General features: G+C 52.6%; 1 protein-coding gene across 6 annotated transcripts in view; it reads right to left on the minus strand.

Moving 5' to 3' along the window:
• Window positions 1-404: 404 nt before the first annotated feature.
• The window catches only part of Cmklr1 (chemerin chemokine-like receptor 1), a 41,033-nt gene continuing 18,794 nt past the window's right edge, over window positions 405-22,643 (minus strand). The window contains exons 1-6 of one of the 6 annotated variants that reach the window (XM_010603995.2): window positions 13,618-13,743; window positions 13,050-13,171; window positions 12,006-12,112; window positions 10,191-10,363; window positions 4,576-4,651; window positions 405-3,993 (exon numbers count right to left, since the gene is read on the minus strand). In XM_010603995.2, the coding sequence (XP_010602297.1) occupies window positions 2,875-3,993; window positions 4,576-4,578 (1,122 nt within the window). In that variant the 5' untranslated portion in view covers window positions 4,579-4,651; window positions 10,191-10,363; window positions 12,006-12,112; window positions 13,050-13,171; window positions 13,618-13,743 and the 3' untranslated portion in view covers window positions 405-2,874. Of the gene's footprint in view, window positions 3,994-4,575; window positions 4,652-10,190; window positions 10,364-12,005; window positions 12,113-13,049; window positions 13,175-13,490; window positions 13,744-22,643 lie in introns of those variants that run through there. The other 5 variants (XM_010603992.2, XM_010603994.2, XM_010603996.2 and 2 more) reach the window with 5 other exon arrangements.

Here is a 22,643-nt window from a genome sequence, read left to right on the forward strand (position 1 = left end):
AGTAAGTCGTGGGAATTTTCCCAAAGTGCAGATTCCCCCGAATTCCACAATGTGGGGAACAGGAAGTTGGAAACACCTGGGCCTCTTCTGCTGCCTCAGTACCTGGCCACGAGGCTTTGGACAGGCGCCATTGCCTCCCCGAGCCTCCGTCAATATTCTGTGTGGTCCTCTTTCTATGGGGTCAGTCACAGGTGGGATGTTTGTCCTGACACACGGCAGCAGGTCCCTTTCCTTCTGCATCAGGCTCTGCTTCTTTTCTGCTCTGCACCCGTCCTTGAAGACCATCTTCTCCTCTTGTCCCTGTCTCTCATTCCCATGCCCCTTTGGCCCACCCACCCCAACCAGAAGCAACACTGGGCACTGTAGCTGGGTCCTGGGCCCGGTGAAAAGGTGCCCAGGCCCTGAGCACGTTGCCTGCCTGTGGAGTGATGTGGGGGAGCTCGTTTTGCCCATTGCAGGGATCATACTTATGTGACCCGCGGAGATGCTCGGAAGAACAGAGGGGACAAGACTGACGGGGGTTGTCACGGTTGCGTTTAATACTGGACAGTAAACTGCAGTCAGAACAGGGACACTGGTGTAGCAGCCAGAAAGAGGGAGGTTTGGCTCTGAGGAGGAAAACAACAGGCTTGAACTGTGCTCCTGTTGATCAGCTTTTCCGATGATGACACGAATTCCTGGCTCCCCAGCCTGGCCTGGTCTGCCAGGAAGCCAGAAGGAGCCTCACCATCCCCAAGTCACCGATGACCCTGTGACCTGCGACCAGGGATGGGGCAAATGTTGCGCTATCTTGTACTTCTGTTGCTTCATCTGAAATCTAGGGAAGGCGTGGCAGAACACTGGACCATCTTTGCTGTCCAGTGGAGCAAGGGCAGACTCCTTGAAGCAATCGAGTCCTCAGCCTGTGTCCACTCAGAGCCACCTCCTCATAAGCACCAAGCCCCAACAAGGAAGGAACAGTCTGTCCTTTAATGAAGTGTGATTGCAAACAGCCTGCAGCTCGGCGACTGGCCCAGCGAGAGGTAGACATTACATCTGTTCCTCGCATCCTGTTAGGGAGCTGGCTTAGCAACAAGGGGACTGGGAAGAGAACAGAATGTGGACACTTAGGGTCCAGAAAGCCCTGGCTCACAGAGGCTGCCTCCCGCCAAGCCTACCCCACCCCACTTTTCTGCAGGCCTCAGAGGGTGCTGAGAATGGCAGCCCTGGGGCGAAGTAACGTTGATGGGTGTCGAGGGAGCTAGAGGCCAAATGCCTTTTCTGTATATGCTGGATCAGTTTGAAAACAACTTGCAGAGCTTCTAAAACGCCACGAAGATGTTCACGTCCATCTGCTGAAGAATCGATAGTCAAAGTTACAACTCCAACCTCTCTAGTTGCTTCCTGACTCTGAAGCCTCATCTGAGCCAAGCAAACTGAAGTTCCCACCCAGCCTCTGGCAGGGACTAGTTCGGTGCCCTTGGGCGAGTTACTTAATCTCTCTGAGCTTCAGACTCCTCCTAGGTAAGAGGGAAATAATCATTGTACCTAATTTAAGAGTTGCTGTGAGGAATAAACGAGACAATACATGGAAAGTGCTAAATAAATGTGGGTGGTCATTATGGTCCACAGATTACGTTCTTAATAAGGGAATGAAATCTCTGGAGCCAGACAGGCTCTGCCACTGATTCACTGTGCGTGATGAGAGCGAAGTTACTTTCGGCCTCGGAACCTCAGCCTTGTTGTTTGTGAGTAGATGACGTCATTCCCTGCAGCGGGAAGTGTCTGGTTCGGACAGGAAGAGCCGGGACTCAGGCCACACACGAATGCTTGGTGTCTTATCTCAGGAGCGCGGTGGAAGCAGTGGGATCCCGGGCTGTGGTCACCTCCAGGCCAGCTCCCAGTCTGCTTCCCAAAGCCACGCTCTAGACCAGTCTCCACCAAGGCTTGGAGGGGACGGGAGAAAAGTGGAAGCCCTCCCCGCCACACCCACCCCGGGAAGGTGTTAGGCCGAGCACCTCCAGCCAGAGCTGAGTGGATCAGAGAAGGGAGGAGGAAACCTTGTGACCGGTGTCGGCTCCTGGTGAAGCTGTCCCAGGCAACCTTCACCAGATGAGAGCAGAGCTGGGGCAAGGATACGGTACCACCACACCCCTATAGCACCTTTGGCCAAAGCACCGTTGCTCTGCGAAGTTCTGGGGTGAGGTGCTCCATGTCCATGACCTTTTGGGGGGGGTCTTTCCTCTGCCTTTACCATTCCTGACCCACCCCCAACCAAGCCCCATGTCCTATTTGCAGGCCCCCCTTGTCTTGCATTTATAAAGAGCATGCATAGCCCCTCTGGTCTCCATCTCCCCAATTCATCTGAACATTAAGCTTGTGGTGTTGAAAGTTCGTGGGCTGAGGCCATGCTCCTGTCCCAGGTGACTACATATTGCACACTCCTTAAGCCCAGAGGAAAGGCTGGAAGAGTGGAGTCTTCTGGCTGACTACTGAGCCAGGTACAAGGGGTGAAGCGTGAACTGCATCACACTGGGTTTGCTCTGACCTCTCCTGTTCACACTAGAGGCCTCACAGAGTGTGGCACTTCTGGGTACACAGTACGTGGCTTCATCCCACAGCCTTATGCTGAACCCAGTTCATGGCAGTGCCTTGGAGAGTTCTTCCTTCCTGGTCCCAAATCGGAAAAGGCTGGTCTCCCATTAAGCAGAGATTTCAAGTCCAAGGTTATGAGCCACGTGATAGGCTCTGTCCACCATCCCACATGGAGAAAGAGGTTCCGTGTACTGGATTCCCAGTTCAAAATATGGTTCCCCATTCGAAAATGCACTGGGCTTGGTGGGTCCTGGGGCAGCCCTGCATTGGGAGTGCCCACTGGGGACTCCTCGGGGAGACTCACAGCATGCTGGTCTCCTTTTCGTTCACCGAGGACTTCTCATTCATGGAGGACATCTTGGTAAAGCTCCTGTGGCTAGGGTAGGAGGAGTGGCCAGTGTCCTCGCTCAGAGCATTGACCAAGCGGGAGAAGAGGGTCACCTTTAACTTCTTGAAGTCCTGGCCCATGAAAACGTACAGAATGGGGTTCATGCAGCTGTTGGCAATGGCGATGGCAGTGGCGAGGGGCAAACCCAGGCTGAACACAGCACCAGGTATGACCGTGTGGTAGAGCTCCAGGAGGTAGAGCGTGTGGAAGGGGCACCAGCAGAGGAAGAAGGTGACGATGATGGTCACAATAATCTTGAAGGGCTTCTTGTTCTTGGCCAAGCGGTTGCGCTGCAGCTTGCTGACGATGGTGAGGTAGCAGGCTGTGATGATGAAGACAGGGACCAGGAAACCGCAGAGAAAGCGGGTGAGAGTCACCCCCATCTGCCGGCTGTGCCCCACGGAGTCCATATGGAAGTGAGCCAGCCCGGAGAATGACCCAGGTGCGGACAGGCTAAAGTTGTTGAAGCAGAATATTTTCCCATCCAGATGGGCTGTGTCCCGGAAGATGAGGGATGGGGAACTCAAGAAGAAAGCCAGCACCCAGATAACCATGCAGGCAGTGTAGGCCAGGCGGACGCTGCGGTGGTTCTGGGACCAGACAGGAAGGAGCACAGAGATGCAGCGGTCAAAGCTGATGACGGTCAGCAGGAAGACACTGGTGTACATGTTGTGGATGAGCAGGAAGTTGCTGATCTTGCACATGGCTGTCCCAAACACCCAGTGGTAGTCCATGGCGGCGTAGACTATGTAGATGGGCAAGAAGACGTTGAACAGGAAATCTGCCACAGCCAGATTGAGGAACCAGACCGTGTTCACCGTCTTCTTCATCTTGAAGGTGACAATGACAATCACCAGGCCATTGCCCAAGATCCCAAGGAAACAGATGATGCTGTAGATCACCACTAGGAAGATCCTGACTACCCTGGCTTCCAGGGGAGAGGACTCCTTCAAGATCATGATGGAGTCAAAACCATCCAGGTAACTTTCATCATAGGTGATAGAATCATTGTAATCTCCATCCTCCATTTTCTGTAAGGCAAGACAGGGATCAGCAGGGGAAGAAGTTAACCAACCTGTCTTTACTGTCTCTGGCAAAAACTGGTAGGACGATTTAGCCCCTTCCTGTGTTGCCATTTTATTTAGCAGACACCTCTCCAGCCCTTCCTAGATGGCAGGCACTATTCTTAGTACTTGACATATACAGACTTGCTCAGTCCTCACAACTACTCAGTGAGGAAGGTTATGAGCTCCAGTTTTAGAATGAGGTGACTGAGGCCTAGAGAGCTGAAGTCAGTGGTCCAAGGTCATATATCTAGGAAAAGGCAGGAAACATCAGAGTCTCTCCTCTTGACAACCATCTCTTCTGTCTCTTTGGGACCCTCTGTTTCCCTACAGTACAGCTGGGGAGGCAATTATTCACCAAAAATCCCTCAAACACTGGAAGGATTCCAACAGTGCTAAGTGCAATGAGGGAGAGAGTTGCTGCCAACTGGGTTCCAATCCATACTTCCAAAGCCCAGGGGTCAGCTCTGCTGGTGTCCCTCCCCGCTGCTCCTACCCCGTCTCTGGTCACCCTTTGCAGACATGACTTCTGACCACAAGAGTTCTCACCATTCACTGCTGTGGTGCCCAGAGCACTCAAACGTGGGTCCTTGGCCAATCACTTGTGGTGCACAGCTGGCGACACCTGCAGGAAAAGAAGGGGATCAGGTAAATCCAGTTCTAAGAACCAGAGGGCTGAAGGGACACAGAGACAGAAATGGGAGCTACTGTGGTTATTCCCATTTCCTTGAGGAAGAAGCAGAGTTCCAGAGAGGCTGAGGGTGATCAGCCAAGATCACCCTGCTGGGAAGTTGCAGACCCCTTGAAAAGTTGATCAACTGGCTTGACCTAGATCATTGGCCAGACTCTTCATCCCCACAACTTTCTCCCCCAGCACCTAAGTAAACCTAAGATGGGGTGGGTGCAGGGAAGATGTAGAGGAGAGAGCATGGAAGTATCCATGCCGATGTGCACCAGGGCAGGACCAGAGAGTGCCAGGCAGGGCTGGTCACAGAGAAGACCAAAGGGGATGATCCCAAAAACCCATGGATGCCAGGAACTTTAATTCCTTTGTGCTCTTTCATCTTCCTGGGGCCTCTTTTGGGCATCTGTTATTGCTTTTGTGATAAGAAATGTGGAAACTGAGACTCAGAGAAAGCAGCAGTGCTCTGGCAGAGGGAAGATCCATGAAGCCCCGAGGCTCACAGGGCAAGATAATATCTGAGAACCTGACTCTTCAGAAGAATGCAATAAAAGTTAAAGTCCCACTTTAGGGGAAGACTCGGGTTCCCTATTAATTTATATTCAATCCTTACAAGAACACTTTGTTCTTCTTTTACTAGCCGGTGGCACCCACCCTTGCTGTTTCTTAAGTCACTCACCACCCCCTCTGATGGCTTATGTGCAGTCAGTAAATAGTGGCGAGATTAGAGAGTCTTTTGACCTTGCCTAGCATGAGGCATTGATCTCCCAGTCCCTTGTTAATCTGAAAAGTTGCCCTTGTCTTTTATCCTTTGCTGTATCCCTCAAGCAGGCAGCCATGGGGCTTGGTCAATCACCAGTACAGCCCTGTCCTCCCTGGGTATATTCAGTGCCCTGAGGGTGCCATGAGTGAGACTCAGGCCCTGCTGTCACAGTGGTCCTGCGCAGACATGGACACAAAGACAGCCACTGAGTATCTCCTGCACAGACAGCTGGACTAGCACTGCCTTCGAGCCTCCTGACACCTTATCAGACATTTTCTCAGTGGATAGAAGAACAAACTGGCACCCTGAGGCTTAGGAAGTCTTTGAGTCAGTCATCATGTGCAAGGTTCAAACCCAGCCCTAGCCACCACCCAGCTGTGTGGCTTTTGGCACATGATTTCTCCCCGCTCTGATCCTTGGTTTCCTTATCATTAAGATGAGAATAGTTACTTGGCAGAGTGAATGTAAGAACTGAAGGCATCCCAGGAGAAGGAAGAGAATGCCAGGGTCTTCACGGAGGAGAAGAACCTCAAGGCCATTGCCAGTCTGCAAATGGCCCATGCCAATGCCTGGCTCTTTGGCATCTGGACGAAGAGAGCCAAGGAAACTGCAGAGCAGGACATTGAGAAAAAAAAATAAGCACTGCTGGGGTCTTGTAATAAGTGCTGAGAAAAGCTACAGCTGCAAAACAGTTTTTTTAAAAAATCAGTAATGAACTAGCTGAGAAAGAAATCAGGAAAGCAATTCTTTTAAAAAAAAAAATTGCCTCAGCTGGGCATGGTGTTGCACTCCTGTAATCCCAGCACCCGGGAGGCTGAGGCAGGAGGATCCCTGTGAGTTTGAGACCAGCCTGGGCTACACAGTGAGTTCCAGGTCAGTCTCAACTACATAGTGAGACCCTGTCTCAAAAAACAAAAAACAACAACAAAAAAATTGATTAAAAAAATACACAGGAATCACTAAGGAGGTGAAAAATCTCCACAATAAAATTTCACAGCACTGAAGAGAGAAACTGTAGAAGACAGTAGAAGATGGAAAGACCTCGGCAGATTTAATAATATTCAAATGACCATTTAACCAAAAACAACCTACAGATTCAATACAATCCTCATCAAAAGATCAATGACATAGGAAAAAAGTATCCCAAAATGCATGTCGAAACACAAAAGACCCTGAATATCCACATCAATCCAAAGCAATAAAAGCAAGCCCAGATGTAACACAATAGCTGATTTCAAATTATACTGCAAAACTATGGTGAGAAAAACAGCATGGTACTGGCACAAAAATAGATGTGTAGACCAGTGGAATAGAATAGAGGACACAGAAACAAGTACAAACAACTACAGCCACCTGACTCTGGAGAAAGGAGTTAAAAATGTACACTGGAGGAGAGATAGCCTCTTTAACAAGTGATCCTGAGAAAACTGGATATCCATACGTAGAATATTGAAACTAGATCCTTATCTCTTGCCCTGCATAAAAATCCATTCAAAATGTCCCAAAGACCTAGTTATAATATCTGAAACACTGAAATTTCTAGAAGAAAATATAGAAGGAACACTTGAAGCCATAGGTACAGGCAAAAACTTCCTGAATAGGACTCCAGTAGCCCAAAATAATAGTAAAAATGAACAAATGAGTCTACATCCAATTTAAACGTTTTTGCACAGCAAGGGAAACAGAGTGAAGGGAGAAAGTCTTGGCCAATTTCTCTTCTGACAGAAGAGTCATATCTAGGCTATATAAAGAATTCAAAAAACTTGACATTAAAACATCAAGTAGCCCAATCAATAGATGGGCAAAAGACACTTCTTAAAAGAAGAAGTATATGTATAAATGGCCAATAACTATATGAAAAAAAAGTTCAACATCTTTAGCTACTAGAGAGATGTAAAACAAAATTACAGAGATTCCATCTCATCCCAGTAAGAATGGTTGTTATCAAGAATACAAACAAAACAAAACAAAAAATTTTAAAAGAAACCAATAAAGGGGCCGGGGATTTAGCTCAGTGGTTCGGTGGCCTGCCTTGCAAGCGCAAGGACCCGAGTTCAAGCGCGGGCCTGCCTTGCAAGCGCAAGGACCCGAGTTCAATCGCCAGTACCAAAAAAAAAAGAAAAAAGAAAGAAACCAATAAATTCTGGCAAGGATGGGGGTGGGGGAGGAGACCTTTCTACCTTACTGGTGGGAATGTAAATTCCAGGAAAACAATCAGTATGGAGGCTCCTCAGAAACCTGAAAATAAAGATACCATTCGATCCAGCGACTCCCTGTTACATACCTGAAAGAATTTAAGTCAACATATTATAGGGATACTTGCCTACCCATGTTTACTGCGGCACAACGTACAGCAGGCCAAGATATGGAACCACCTAGGTGCCCATCAACAGAGGAGTGGATGAAGAAAATGTGGTACATCTACACATATTTATTGCATGTCGTGGGCATATTACTCGGCCGTGAAGAAGCATGAAATTCTGACAGCTGCAGGGAACTGCACGGAGCTGGAGGTCATCATATTAAGTGGAATAAACTGTAGTCAGAAGGAAGGATAAGTAACAAAAGTATCCCCAATATGTGGAATCTGAAAGAGCTGACGTGAAAGGAGGAAGGGTACTGTTATTAGACAAGAGCAAGGGAATAAGAGGGAGGAGAGGGTTATCAGGCAGGGTGACAAGAAGCTGGAAAAAAGTTATTAATTACATCAGTAAGAGATCATGACGCTGGCGTGATTTACTGAGGGCAAAGGTGTCTGCTTCACCCCATTAAGTGAGACTGCAGGTTACGAAAACAGTATGTAAGGCGCTGCCAGTATTTTCTTTTCAAAAATGCATTAATATGTAGGGATATCAAGAAATTGTCCAGAATGGTGTTCACTTAACTGTTTTAACCTGTCTGGTGCTGACCATATTTTGTTTAAGCGTATTTTTGACTTGTGCTAGTACAAAATATACCTCAAAACATGATGTTTTACACCTTAAATATATAAGATTTTTGTCAATTTTACTCAACCAAAATATTTTTTCCGTACTAGGCGCTTGAACCCCTGAGCTCCCTCCCCAGTCCTTTTTATCTTTTTACTTGGAAACAGAATGTTGCTAAACTGCCCAGGTGGGACTCCAACCTGCAATCCTCCCTTCTCAGCTTCTCTGTGTGCGAGATTACAGGCATTGCTCCAACACACTTTACCAAAAAAACCAAAAATTGTGTTTAGAGAACTTAAAGTATCAGGAACGTGAAACATTTACCTGGATGCGCGCACTGAATAAGTCCGGGCCGCAGATGATTAGCAAATCTGAAACCAGAGCTCTGACCAACAGGAGTGCAGACACTTTGACCCCCCACCAAGCTCTCCAGACAGGCTCCAAACCGCCCGTGGACACTTCCCTATAAATAACCCCGGCTTCCTGCACCTAAATTCACTGCTGCTCTTTATAGACCTGCTTCATTACATGATGGTCCCCTTTTTCTTTTATTAAATAAAACCACTTGGAAAATCCCATTAAGGAACCTGAGCTCAAGGGGCTCAGCCTTGCCCCTGAGGTGTCATCGCACCCAGGAGGCCCGAAGAGTTTTCCAGAGGCGCCTGAGCCTTGAATGGTGTAGAAGAGAACAGTCCTGGGATCCGGCATGTGCCCGGGACTGGGCTGAGCAGTCAGCCCAGACAGTCTCCCTTTGACCTCAGGAGAGGCTAACATGAGGCTCAGGGAGACCGAGGCCCTCGGCTGAGCACGCAGACAGGGAGTGGGGAAGCAGGGATTTGAAGCGGATCTGTAGAACCTGGGCTCAACCATTATGCCCCACTGCCTCCGAAACTGTGATCCGTGCACGCTGATGGCCACCACCCAGTATGTCCCAGAGGACGAAGTGACCGTGTCCACGTTCCCTGTGCCAGGTTTTGCAGGCATAGGGGGTGAGGAGGTGGCTTTTCTAGGGTCCCTTGCCACCAGGAGTGCCCAGGTACAAAACAGAGGGACGGTGACACTCTGAAAGGGGCTGTGAGTTTGAGGTTTCGGGGGGGGGGGCTGAGAAGAGCCGTGAAGGACAAGCGTGACTTAACGGCAGTGGAGAGCAGCGGGCAGAGGGAGCGCACACCAGGCGCCTCCCAGGCCCAGGCCCAGGCCCTGTCATGGGCAGTGGGGGCGGGGTGCAGGCGGATTCATTCGCAACAGTGGGGTCTGCAGAGACCCTGCTCTGCGTGCCTAACGCCATGTCTGGGGCCCTGGCAGGGCTGCAAGCAGCTCGGGTCCGAGGCTGCGTCATTTCCTCCGTGCGCCAGGACAGAGCAGGGCCCGCACAGCGTGACTCTGACTCCTCCCTTCCCACCTCCCTGCACTGGGAACAGCAGGTCATTTCCTCTGTAGAGCACTGATCCCTCCAGCAGCCCAGAAGAAAGGAAGGAGAGGGCCCCAGGCCCAGCTTGGCCGCCAGGCCCTGCTCTATCTCCACGCGCATCTGCTTTCCAGAACCCATTTCTATCGGCGGACCTGGCTGAGCCCCTCATCCTGGGTCTGCAGGACTCCGGCTAACCTTGGCGGGGCTGTGACCTTCACTGTACCCCGACTGCCTCACCTATGAATAACGGGTCCTACACCATAAGACGGTTGCAAAGACTGGAGATCAAATGCAAGGTGCAATCATCCCTTCGTGTGCAAGTGGTTTCAGGGGCCCCTAATCCCCCACTGTGTAAGTCCCCTATCAAAAATGGTACATTACCTGCACTTGACCTTTTAAAATTTTTGGAGATATTTTATTAACATGCATCGACTGCAGAAATTAATAGAAGTGGCTGTGACAGCTCCATACGTGCACACGTTGGCACCGATCACTTGTCCTACACACTTGAAATTATCTCTGGATGACTTCATATCCCCGATGCAATGTAAGTCCTTGGAAAAAGTTGTTGCACGATATCATTTAAGGACCAAAAAAAAAAAAAATCACAAAACAAAGGCTGTACATGTTCAGCACAGAGGCAATATTTTCCCCCAGATACTTTCAATCCATGGTTGGTTGAATGCAGGGATATAGACTCCCTTAGATAAGGCTGTGCTTGGGCAAGGCCTGTAACAGGAGCGATTGTTTATTATTATTATCAGTCATTGATTTCTCAGGCTTCTACTGTTAACTTCCCTTTGCCTACACAGAGGGGAGAAGGCAAGCTGGAGGCCTGAGGGCCCACCCATCCCTGCCCACCTGCATCCCAGATCTGGGCTCCTGCACAGGACCAGAAGGACGAGGGTAAGGATGTTGCTTCTCTAAGCCCCAGGCTCCTCATCCCTTGGCTGGGCTACAGAATACCCCCCTTCGTGGTACTGGAAACGCTGTGTGCAATGACGAACCCTTTGCCAACTGTACAATATAAATTTCCTCGTGAAAAAGAGTGTGTAACTGTAACTGTATACCATCCTCCAAGAACAGTTCCAGTTTGTAGAAAAGAAGATGTGCCCAGAGAAGTGAAGACACTTGCCTGAGGCCACACAGCTAGGGTATCTGACTCCAGAATCTTCCAAAGACTCCAGGTGAAAAAAACTCAGATTTCCTGTTTCCCTGACAGGTTAACAAGTGCCTTGCTCTGAGCACTCTAAACTCTAACCCTGAATCCCGAGAGCCCGGATCCTCATCACATTCCTGATCCTCCCGTGGAGGCTCTTTCCTTGAATCACCTTTTCTGATTTCCCTTCCTCCTCCCCACGCGGTCTATAAGCAGCTTTCCCATGAAAACCACACTGCAATGCTATGTGATTCTTGGTCAGTGATACTGCCCACTGCTTTCCTCTGGGTGTCTTTTATGAAGCCTCCTGCCGGGTGAGAAACACCCTGGAAATTCATGGTAAAGAGTAGCATTGCTTCCCCAAGGAACAGGGCTTTTTGATAATCCAAGATCTATGGCTGATCTCATTTCCCTTTTGGACTTGGCCACAGGGAAGCTCAGAGTCTTATTGCTAGGTAGAAAAACAGCAGTGCTCTTATCTCTGCTGCTGTCCATGTTTCTGCATTGGTTTGGGTTGGCCCTTACGCCATTTATATTGGTTTTAATTCCTTGTAATAAATAACGGTCGGGCACACACACAAAAGCCCAAACACTGTACTGAACATGCTTAATTACCTGAGCTCACACTCTCCAACAGCCCCAGGAGTGCCACTGCTGTCACTGCCATGATAAAGCTGATGTCACACAATTAGCTCTTAACAAGACTCACTCCAAGTTGCTTCTACCCCAATTCTGTGTTTTCACCACTTTGCTCTCCAGAAAGTTTTTCTGAGCCCATCACATCTTTCTTGATGGCTCAGGGCCCCAGCTCCACCCTGAAGGAACACCCTCCCCACTGCTCCACTTTTCTGAGCACTCAAAGACTCCCCCCTCCCACATTTGGGAACAACCTGGCTGAGTTCTGGGATACGCTGGGGGTCAGTTACTGGCAGCCACGGCAGCCACCAGGGCCCAGGCTGGAAGGTGGCTCTGAGCAGCCTGTGTGTCTCCCTAGGGCCCGAGGAAAGACGAGTCATCCTAGCTCAGGTTTCACTCACCTGAGAGAGCCCCTGACCTCACAGCCCGTTGGACCCCAGGGCTGAGGCTGCCTGCCCAGAAAGCCCGGGCTGCTCTGGGTGATTCTCCTGGGACAGTTTCTGCAGGTCTGTGGGAGGAGATGCCAGAGAGGAAGTCAGATCCCGAGGCTCATATATGGGACACATCTGAGTGGTCACTTCCTCTCTCTGGAGCCTCAGTCGTACAACCTAAAAAGGGGAGTGAGAACAATTCCCCCCTCCCTACTTCGAGAACCAGGCCAAGTGACAGGAGACACACTGGACAGATCAGCACGGATCCGTGCGAGGCTGATGAGTGTGGGAAAGCGGGGCCATGGCGTAAAGTGGGAAAGGAAAATAGAACAAGTCGGGGCTTCTGGGGGGCCATGGAAGTTGTGATCACATCAAACTTTCCTCCTCTCTCGCAGTCCAAGAAAACTCCCCATGAACCAACACCCCAAATTCCTGCCTGGGGTTTCCCAGACCTCTTGTCCAAGCCCCACTAGGCAGGCAGAGAGACGAGTGAGCCTCTCTGAGCCCCATCGCAGCCTTCTGTGCTGGGCAGGGAATGAACTTGAATGAGAACCAGCAGAAGTAACGGCCGCAGCTGTGTCGGGAGCGGCAGTGAAGCGGTCTGTCCCCTCCTCAGCAAGCCCGGGCGCTGTGGGGGACAGGATGGCCACAGGCAGATGGCTATGTCCTGCCCACACCCACACACAGGACCCCTGCGGGGGAAAGTCTGGACTCAAGGTCACATCTGCTTCCTTCCATGACAGGGAACAGAAACCTCAGGCGGATGTTGCTGGTTTAAATCCTAAACAAACACATATGTGTCTCTCATTGAGTTCCAGCCACTGTTCCAGCAGGGTCACAGAAGAAGAAACTGAGGCACAGAGAAAGTAATGTGCCCAAGGTCACACACACAGGTCAGGCAAACACGGGAGGTCAGACTCGACATTCTGGACAGAGGAGGAGGCCCGGAGATGGGCAGGCACCAGACTTCAAACTCGGAGCTGCTGAACTGCCAAACTGAGTCTCCTTGCTCACCTCCTCCGCCATGAACCTCCAAGAACCCCGACAAGATCAGTCCAGCAGGGTTCGGGGTACGAGTTTTGTGGAGGGGCGAGAAGAGGCTCCAGGCTTCCTGTGATTTTTTTCACCAAGCCCCTCTGCTGCAGGTAATAGAGATGGGGAGATGGGGAAACGCGGAGATGCTTCTGAGAGGAAAGCCCTCCTGAGGGGCTCACTCCTCCCCACGCTGCAGGGCCTCGGGAGCCTCTGCTCCCTCACCTGCCTGGACTGACGCTGGCACTGCCGGCTGCGGGTGAGGACACTCCCTTTTCCCTCTGCTTCCCTCATCCCTGCAAGGCCATTTCCGTGGGCCCCACCATGCCCAGGGACGCCCAGGGAATCAACAGCCGGGGCTGGTGGTTGCTGAGGTCGCCCACGCCCCCACCCGGCGAGCGGCAGGCAGCACAGGGACTTGACCTGCATTCCTAGGACCCCAGGGCCTCCCTTCTCAGGCTGCTCCTGCCCGGCCAGTGTCCCCAGTGGCTCAGAGGGTGTTCGCCCGTGTGCTCGCTCTGTCACTGCTTGTGCCCCGTGGCCAAATGACCTTGAGTGAAAAGGGACGGGCTCTTTCTGTCTCCCCTCCCCACCGCCGGCTCCTCTTTCCTCCAGTCCTGCTCTGGCTGGTCCGGCTGGATGTTCTCAAGGTCCCTCTGCCTCCATCCCAGACACCCCCCCCACACACACAGGGGCTCCCTGCCCCTCACCTGCCTATGACACCACTCTGCTGTGACATCGCTCTCCCTTGTGCCTGGACACAGCAAGCTGCCCGAGGCCGCTCTGCTCTGACCCGCTCTGCTCTGACCCACGTCTCTGCCTCTGTACTCTGCAACTAATCTACCCAGCTGCAGGCCCCCAGCCAGTCTCAAGAGCCTTATCAGAACCCGTGGGTTTGGGAGCGGATTGGGAGACTGGAAACTCTTCCTTCAAGCTTCGAATGGCCTTGTTGGCCCGGCTCCTGTCCCCGTCTCCTACCGCCATGGCCCACCCTGACAGTCTGGCTGGGAGGCCTGGACACCTCCCCTCTTGTTCTCTCTGCCTCCAAAAGGCTTTTAGGAGCTGGGAGGCCCCTCAGTGGGTATCTGGTTCTGTACCTGGAGAAACTGAGACCTGGGGAGGATCTGTCATGTACACGGTGTACCCTGGAGCCTAGAACTGTGGCAGGCAGCCCACACACCTTATGTCTCATCTAGGTCTGTATTTTTGAGGCAAATATCAGGAGATGGGACTCAGGAGGTGCAATGAGTAGCCCAGGCTCATCCAGCCTTTAAGGATCAGCTCACAGTGTGAACCACAAACTCTCTGACCCCAAAGCCCAAGATTACAGCTTCAGCCAGGAGCTAAAATAGTGTCAGACACCAGTCTGGGGCTTGACTGTGTCTTTTGTCTGAGCATCCTGGCTGCCTCCAACCTGGACAATCGTAGGTCAGGATGTCTTTGTCTGCTGCCCAAGTCCTGTGGTTTTCACCTGGTTTCCCACCCTTCGGGGCAGAAAGAAGGGGCCTCCAGGCTCCCACAAGGCTCCAGGCGAGCCAGGAAGCAGGAAAGTCACAGCAGACCTCCAGCCACCACGGGGGCCTGGCTGCCGCCCCAGACAGAATTAGCTGAGTGCTGGGAGGGGAGGGGACTTGCTTCCTCCCTGGTCCCACACCCACGTGGGGCTCCTGCTGAGTCACCACGGGAGCAGAGGCAGGGCTGCCAGGCTTTCTCCTGGGCTTGGAAGCACTGTGCTTGAGCTTGGGACCCAGGGAGGATGGGCGAAGGCCAGGAGCCCTGAGCACTTCCTTCCTCCCAGGGATCTGGTCTCCAGACTCCCTGCCCTCGGGCTCCTTGCCTTCTGACCTCCACCTTGAACCAGAAAGGCATGAAAGGTCTCACGCCTGACCCCGCTGGGCCCCACCACTCTCTCTTCAGCCCCTCAGCCCGGGGGTGGCAAGCGCCCCTTCCATGGCCATACCTGGGGCACACGCATGCCTTCTCCTGTCCCCTTCTGAGCTGAGCCCTCCTTGAGGGATTGCTTATCCGTTCCTGCCAGGAGGCAGACTCCACACCTCTCTTCTTTTACCCCACATCTACCCTCCTTGTCTCCTGTGTAGCTCACAGATCTGTCCATGGTCTGCTCAGCCAAGTGGCTACTGCAGGCCCCGAACCAGACTCTTGGCTATGTCTTGGATAAGTGTCTTCCAAAAGCCCATGGTGCCGCTGGTAGGTGGCGGAGCCTTTGGAAGTGGGCGTAGTGGAAGGCAGCTGGGCCCCTGGAGGGACCCCTGTGGGGGCTTCAACCTCTTCCTCTCTCCTTTTGCTTCCTGGCTACCATGGGATGAACGGCTTCTCACAGCACTCACTCCGCCATGATGTGCTGTCTCACCAAAGGCTCAGAGCAATTAGCCAGGGACTGAAACCTCCCAAGCCTTGAGCCAAAATAAACCTTTCCTCTTCTTAAGCCGATAAGTCTTAGATATTGGTTAGAGTAACCGTAACCTGAAACACAGGGTAGATCTTTCCAAACTGCAAACCATACAACGTCGCCACCACTTAAAATTCCTTAGTGCCTCTTTCTTGTCCTAGGATCCAAACCAACTCCTCACTGAAGCCTCCATCCTGCCTTCGTTTGAGACAAGATGGCAGCAGGGCCCACGGGCCCAGATGGATTGTGGACACTTCCTCAAAAACCCAGCCCTATTCCCAAGTGGGAGACCCAGCTGCCCTTTGGGACCATTCCTAACCACAAAACCCCCAGTAAGAGTGTGTGGGTGGATGTCTCTGCTTCCAGGTCAGAAAAGCCACCTCAGCCTCCAGCAACGGGTCCAGTGTCCTCTTCTTATAACACAGGCTGGCCCTGGCGTGGCCTGTAAATCAGTGTCTGCACCAGTTTAGCTCCCACTGGCCCAGCACCCCGTACACTTAATCCTCCGAAGACAGCCCGCAGCCCACTCGAGCAGTTAATCCCGAGCTGTGTACACAGCACATCTGGAAGGAGTCGGGCGTGGGCACGCGCACGTAGGCTGCTCAGGATGTGGTCGGAGAAGCTGCCGAGGGATCAGTTTGTTCCCAAACCAGGAGCCAGCTGGGGGCGCGCACCCGGCTGTGCTCCACGGGTGTGGAGGGTGGAAGCTGAGGGACCCCGAGTGACCTTGAGAAGTTGCTGCCCAGCCCCCGCCCCCCATCCTCTGGGCCGGCACAGTCCATCTTCAGCACCAAGGGCCAGCGCCGGAGGCCCCACTCTGCTCTGGCACGTTGAGGTCCCTAGCAGGGGGCAGATGAAGACCCCCCCAGCAGTGCCCACCCGCCTGTGGGAAAGTAGAACCAGGGAGCAGTGACCCAGGCTTATCTGTCTCTTGATCCTTTCTTTTAACCCCCAGGCTTTGCTCCCTCCTCCATCTCTCTGTCAAGTGAAAGAGAGCACATCCCCAGGACCCGAACGTCATGTCAGAGGCTGGTCAGGTGTGAGAGACCCAGCAGGTCATCCTGGAAGGGAGCTTCGAACCCTGGGGTTTAATAGGAATAGCAATCAGTGCACTGACTTCATTTTACTGAGCACCTACTATGTGTGTCAGGACACTGAGGGGCACTTTGGGAGCCTAACCTGCGGCAAACCCTGCGGAACGGTGACTTCTTCAAGCCATTTCAGAACTGAGAAGCTCAGGCCCAGCTAGATTGAGAGCTTTCCCAAGGTCATGTAGGTAGTAAAGGACCCAAATTAAGCATTGAATGCTGTTTCTTTTACACTTCACAGACCCCACTTAGCAAATGTCCTTAGATCTCCTACCCCACACCAACCCACGGCCTCCATTCATTTCTTTGTTTTTCTTTTTTTTGGTACTGGGAATTGAACTTGGGACCTTGTGCTTGCGAGCAGGTGGCAGAACCACTGAGCTGAGCTAATAATAAAAAGCATCCTGACTCGGTTCCATGCTATGTGGTTCTAGGAAAGTTACTTTGCCTCTCTGAGCTGTGGTTGAATAAATAATAAAACAGCAATAATAAACCTTATTGCAGGGAATTCGGGGCCAGGGATCCTGACGAAGGGATCTCTGAGGACCCCATACAGCTCTAAGATCTCTGAGTCTGGGTTTCAATTTACAGTCTTCCCCCTGCCACCCCAAGAGCAAACCCAGGTCCTTCCTGACTGCGACAAGGTTTTCCAAGCCTCACAGTAACTCAAAGCCCCGCTTGGTGCTAAGCAGACCAGGTTCAAAGGCCTACCTGGTCCTGTGACCGTGGGCCAACCACCTCTTCTCTGGGCCTTGTCTGGAACATGGGGTTTGTGTTAACACCCTGCTCTGGAGGGGACCATGAATGTGACAGCAAACAGCAGTGCGGATATGGTACCTGGTGCACAGTACGTGCTCAGTAAAACTCAGAAAGTCATATTCTGTGCAAGCCACAGTGTCCCTGTCCCACAGCGGGGCCTGAGGGGGAGGCTGGGCTCAGTCCTCCTCCCCAGAGACCCCACAGCCTCTGCAGAATCTCGGCAAAGCGTCTTTCACGCTTTATCAAAGCCTTTCAGTGGGGTATGCAGAGCACTGAAGTTTAAGCAAGAGGTGGCCTAGCTGTGTCTCTACTTCTGGAACCTGTGGATCAGCCGACTCTGCTGTGCAGGAGAACAGCATAACTGGTGGACACGGACAGACAGCCAGCCCTTTGCAGGCTCTCAGATGATCCTGGGGTCCTTCATCCTCAGTTCCCAGTCGAGAAGACTAAGATTCAAACTTAGAGATCTTCCCCTAAGCACCCAGTGATCCAGTGAGCAGATGGAAGAGGAGCCTGGGCTGGGCTTCGGGGTTCTCCTCCCCTGGTTTTCCCTGAAATCTGTTCCGAGCCTCTGGGAGCTAGGCTTGAATTCCACCTCCTGCACTTGCCGGCTGAGGGGCCTTGTACAAGTTGCTCCACCTCTCAGCTCTAGCACCCATCTGAAGGTGCTGTGAAGGGTAGTGGGACCCGGCTGCTGACCCCCCCACCCCCGTGATCATCACCACCGTGTCAGTATCATGAGGGAGAGGGGTCCTGCCATAGGGTGGACCTCACATGCTCCCCAGCTCGGCAGGTCCCCTTCCTGGCCTCTCCTTGGGCACCTTCTGCCCCACCTGGGCCCCTCGCTGGCTGTCCCTCTGGGACATTTTGTTCCTGAGACTCCTGGCTGCTGTAGGACAGGAAGTGAGTTCAGCATGGACCCAGCTGAGTGCGATCCGAAAACAGAGGTTCCATGGGGCGTCGGGGTGGGGTCTCCCAGCAGGGCTGACTCAACCCCTCCTGGAGGCTGAGAGCCTTCCGACCCTGGGCTAAGCTCCTGGGGCCAAAGACTCCTCCTTCCAGTCCTCTGACCCTCCTGTCTCCTTTCCTCCCTCCTTCTGGGAAATATTTACTGAACACCTACTGTGTTCATGTGCGGGTGTTACCCGCAGATGAGCCCAGGGACACACAGGAGGACAGAATAGATGTGTCCTGCCCCTGGGAGGGAGCCTGATGGTACCCAACAGATAAGTAAATTAATACATAACAAAGAAGGCAACGGCTCACACACTGACTGTGTGACCTTGGGCAAGTCACCATACCTCTCTGTGCCTCAATTTCCTTATCTGAAAAATAGGGGTGCTAGTACCTCCTCCCCCACAGGGGGTTTACAAGGATTTAATGAATTTATGTTGGTAATGGTTTAGGAGCTCATCTTGTCCTCGGGAAGCATTGTGTAAATGTTGGAAAAATAAATGAATATAACAGCAGCTAGTGAGATGGGCCGGGAATAAACTATAAAAAGGAGCAGAGCACAGAAAGTTAGGGGCCACTGGTTTAGGGAAAGGTGACATTTGAATGGAGACCTGAGTAAGGCAGAGGAAGACATGTGATGGAGGAGAATTTCAGGCAGTGAGAATGGTAAGTGCAAAGGTCCTGAGACAGGAACAGAATTAACAGGTACGAGAAATGGCACAGAGTCGTGCATTCATCCATTCACTAAAAAAGCAGTGAGTGGGCACTTTCTACGTGCCGCCTCCTTCCAGAGCTGTTAGAGTAAGCTGATCCCATCCCTGCCCTCTCATTAGGGATTACTATGTCATCTAAAGTCTGAATTTCCCACAAACTGGCTATGCCGAACCATATTAGTGATAGGGTGGGTTCACCACGGTCCTCACCCCTCCCTATTGTCCCCTGGACTCTAGGGCAGTGAGTTGCCCTCAGTTAATCATATTGTCTACCCTGGTCTCTGCTGCTCCGGAAAGAGGAGCAATCCAGTGATAGAGATGAAGCAAGCCGTTCTTGCTTTCAGCTTTCGGGAGAGGGCACACATCTCATTGCAGAAGGGAAAACACACATTCAGCATTGGTGTCTCCTGTTGGGCACAGCTGGTTGCTGAGTTGTGGCCCTGGGTCGGTCCAAAGCGAAGAAAAGCGGCTGGGAGACAAGGGACAGCTCTTGGAGGAGGTGGCGCTGGAGCTGAGTTCGGAGACTGCAAAACCCTTGCCAGACGGAGCAGCAGAGAGAAGGGGTTCGGGCAGCGGGGACTGTGCGTGCCAAGTCACAGAGGCTTCGATGCAGTGGGATCGGCAGGGGTGTGGCCGGGACATACTGAGGGGAGGAGACAGGTTGAGACTGCGCAGCCCCCTGAAAGCCATCAGCTCTCTCCTGTGGGCACTGGGGAGCCGTGGATGGTTTCAAGCAGAGGGTGCTCATCCCTCTAGAAGGATTCTGGTTCCTGCCTGGATGTACTTTGCGGACCGCAGTGAAGCAAAGGAGAACAGAAGAGAAGCACAGTGAGGGCCTGGAGAGCTGAGGGTCGTGAACAATCTCTCGAAGTTCTGGGAACCCGGGTTCCCGTCAGAGAACTGTGGAGTCTGTCACTCTCATTGTTCTTCAAGATTTCTGCTTCTGAGCATATGGGTGGGTTTGTTTCCAGAGCCATTTTCCATGGCAACCACCAATGCTCCAAGAAAGGTCTTGAATGAGCAGATGGATGAGGGACACTCAGCTGAGTCCTCCCGGGAGAAGCCAGTCCTGGGCACTGAGCTCCGCCTCCCCCCAGAGTCCCCGGTGCTGCCCGTGAAATCCGGTCACCATGGCGACGCCATTCCCCATCCCAGGCCTAAGTGACCCAGCCCCTTGGGCAGGGAGAGGGGAGAGACGCAAGGGAGGAAGTGCTGTGAGTACGACCTGAACTCACCAGGTGAGCAGTTCCCAGGACAGCTGTGTGAGGCACCAGGAGATTTCTGAGTTGTGGATTCCAGAAAGGCATCCCTAGGTCCCACAGATGCTGACACCTTTCCTGCGGTGCCCGGAATCTAGTCTGAATTCCAGGGCTCATCTCCCCACCCCGGTACATTGCAGGAGAAGAGGGCATGGAGAGGGAGAAGGAGCAGGAGGAGGAAGGTGTCAGGGGAACAATAAAGGGGCTTTGAAGCCAAAATTATAGAGCAAAACGACAGCAGGATCAGATACGGACATCAGCTCAGCAGCCCCAGGCAGGCTGACAGCCCCTTTGAGGACAAGGCTGTGAGACGTGTCCGCTCGACTGCCCTTCCTTCCTCTCCCTCACAGTGCAATCCCCTGAGGACTCGGAAGGCTTCACTCACTGCCTGTTGTTTGGGAGAGGATCAGCAGCCAGGCAGTGCAGATGACATTAGGCCCGGTGTAGGCACCACCTGCCCAGCCGCCTCCCCTCAGAATGAGCCTTCAGGGCGGATGCTCTTGTTCCCAATTTTCAGATGTGGAAACAGAGGCCCACAGAGCCAGAGTACTGGCCAAAGATCCCACAGCTAGGAAGGAGTGGGAGGGTGACTTGAATCCGGGCTGTTCTAACCCCAATGGTCCACATCTCCGGTGACCACAACTGTCCTTTATGTATGGTCTGTGGCTGCTTCTCCAGGTGCAGAACCTGCCACCCTGCATGGGTTGCCCCCACCCGTGCCCAGGTCTAGTGGGTGAGCAACACACACACACATGTCTGTACCCATCCCACAGGACCCGAACTCACTCTAGACAGCGCAGGCTGAGGGGCAGGAGGGGGTGCTGTGGGGTCTGCCCATGGCAGTCCATCCTGAGAGACCCTGGAGCCCTGAGCTGCTGGGCACTGGCCCAGGCTGCCAGCCCCAGACACGGGGACCTTGGGTTGCCAGGCAGTTCCCTCCCCTGGGGATATCCTCAATCCAGCCAGGATGGTGGAGAGTGAGAGCCCATGCTGTTCCCAGGCCCTGGGGAGGAGGCACGGGCTGCCCCGTGCTGTCACCTCTTCCAAGGCAAAGCCCAACTTTGACCTGGGAGGGGTCTGGCTGGGAAAACTGCCCTCCACCCTGCCCCAGCCCACCTTCCATGGCAAACAGAAAGCTGGTGTAAGACCAAAGGAGGGTCTGGGATCCTAGACGTCGCTGGTGGAGAGGCTCCAGTGCCTGTGAGTCTCCCACCCTCATATTAAAGAAAAGTCTCAGGGCCACAGCAAACCCAGATGCCAGCTCCTGCTTGACCCCTGGGCACCGGACACGGTCCCTGCATCTGCAAAGCGGGCTGAGGGTAAGACCTGCTTAAGATCGTGCGCCCAGTGTCTTTGGCAGCAGGCCAGCCCGGTCTGCAAAGGATGTCACAAGCAAACCAGGAGAGGCTGGTCACTCCCCCACCCACAGAGACTGGAGGAAGAAAGCACACCCTGTGGCTTGAGGGCTGGAGAGAGGTACTCGGAAGTCAGAGGTTGGAATCCCGGGCCAGCAGAACTTCTAGAGGGACTCATCAAGTCATTAGAAAGCGCTTCCTGTTTCACTACAGTGAACTTGAACAATCAGCTGTGTTCCGCAGGCCCTGGAGTCACACAGGTCACATCCACCACCTCCCTCCACCCATGGTGAACCCGCTTCCTCCCTCTGTCCTTGGCCAGCACTTTTTCTGCAACTTTTTCTTTTTCAGTATTAGGAATTGAATTTAGGGCCTTCCCACTAAGACATATCTCATCTCCACCCATCTACCTTTTTTATTTTGCGACAGGGTCTCCCTGGGTTGCCCAGGCTGAGCTTGAACTGTCCTAAATGCTGAGGACAGTACGCTTCGCACTGGACTCCAGTCTGACAGGCAGACCAGCTACACAGGTAGCTGAGAACAGCCCCCTGGAATCTGAGGCTCCCTGCCGCCAGAGCCACTTCCTCCAGAGGCCTGCGGGGTGGTGGGGAGCACTTTGGGTCTGACTATGCCAGGCTCTGAGTTCCCAGATGTTGTTAAGGCACCAGAGCAAGGCAAGGCTGTCTGGGACAGCAATTGAGGAAAAGGCACTTTCCCCAAACAAGCCACGGGAGGGGTGACTGTTCATTTCTGCCTAGACACACATGTGTACCCTGGCTGGTTTAACCTCAAGAAATTTCTAGAGCATCTGAGAGAGCCCCTAAACTGTGATGGCCCGAAGTCATCTTCCTGTGATAGCCTCCTCTCTGCACTTGTGGGGGACAGACCTGGCATCCTCACACATGGCTGTTAACATGTTTTATGAAACATATGACCCTGCGGAGGACACATATGACCATGGATACACACCACTTACATACTCACAGAACATGCCTCTTTTGGTCTGAAAGCCCTGTCTAGACTATAAACTATTTGAGA

The sequence above is a fragment of the Fukomys damarensis genome, unplaced genomic scaffold (genome assembly GCF_012274545.1).
Source record: "Fukomys damarensis isolate Sample0158 unplaced genomic scaffold, DMR_v1.0_HiC HiC_scaffold_12, whole genome shotgun sequence".
Taxonomy (NCBI): Eukaryota; Metazoa; Chordata; class Mammalia; order Rodentia; family Bathyergidae; genus Fukomys; species Fukomys damarensis.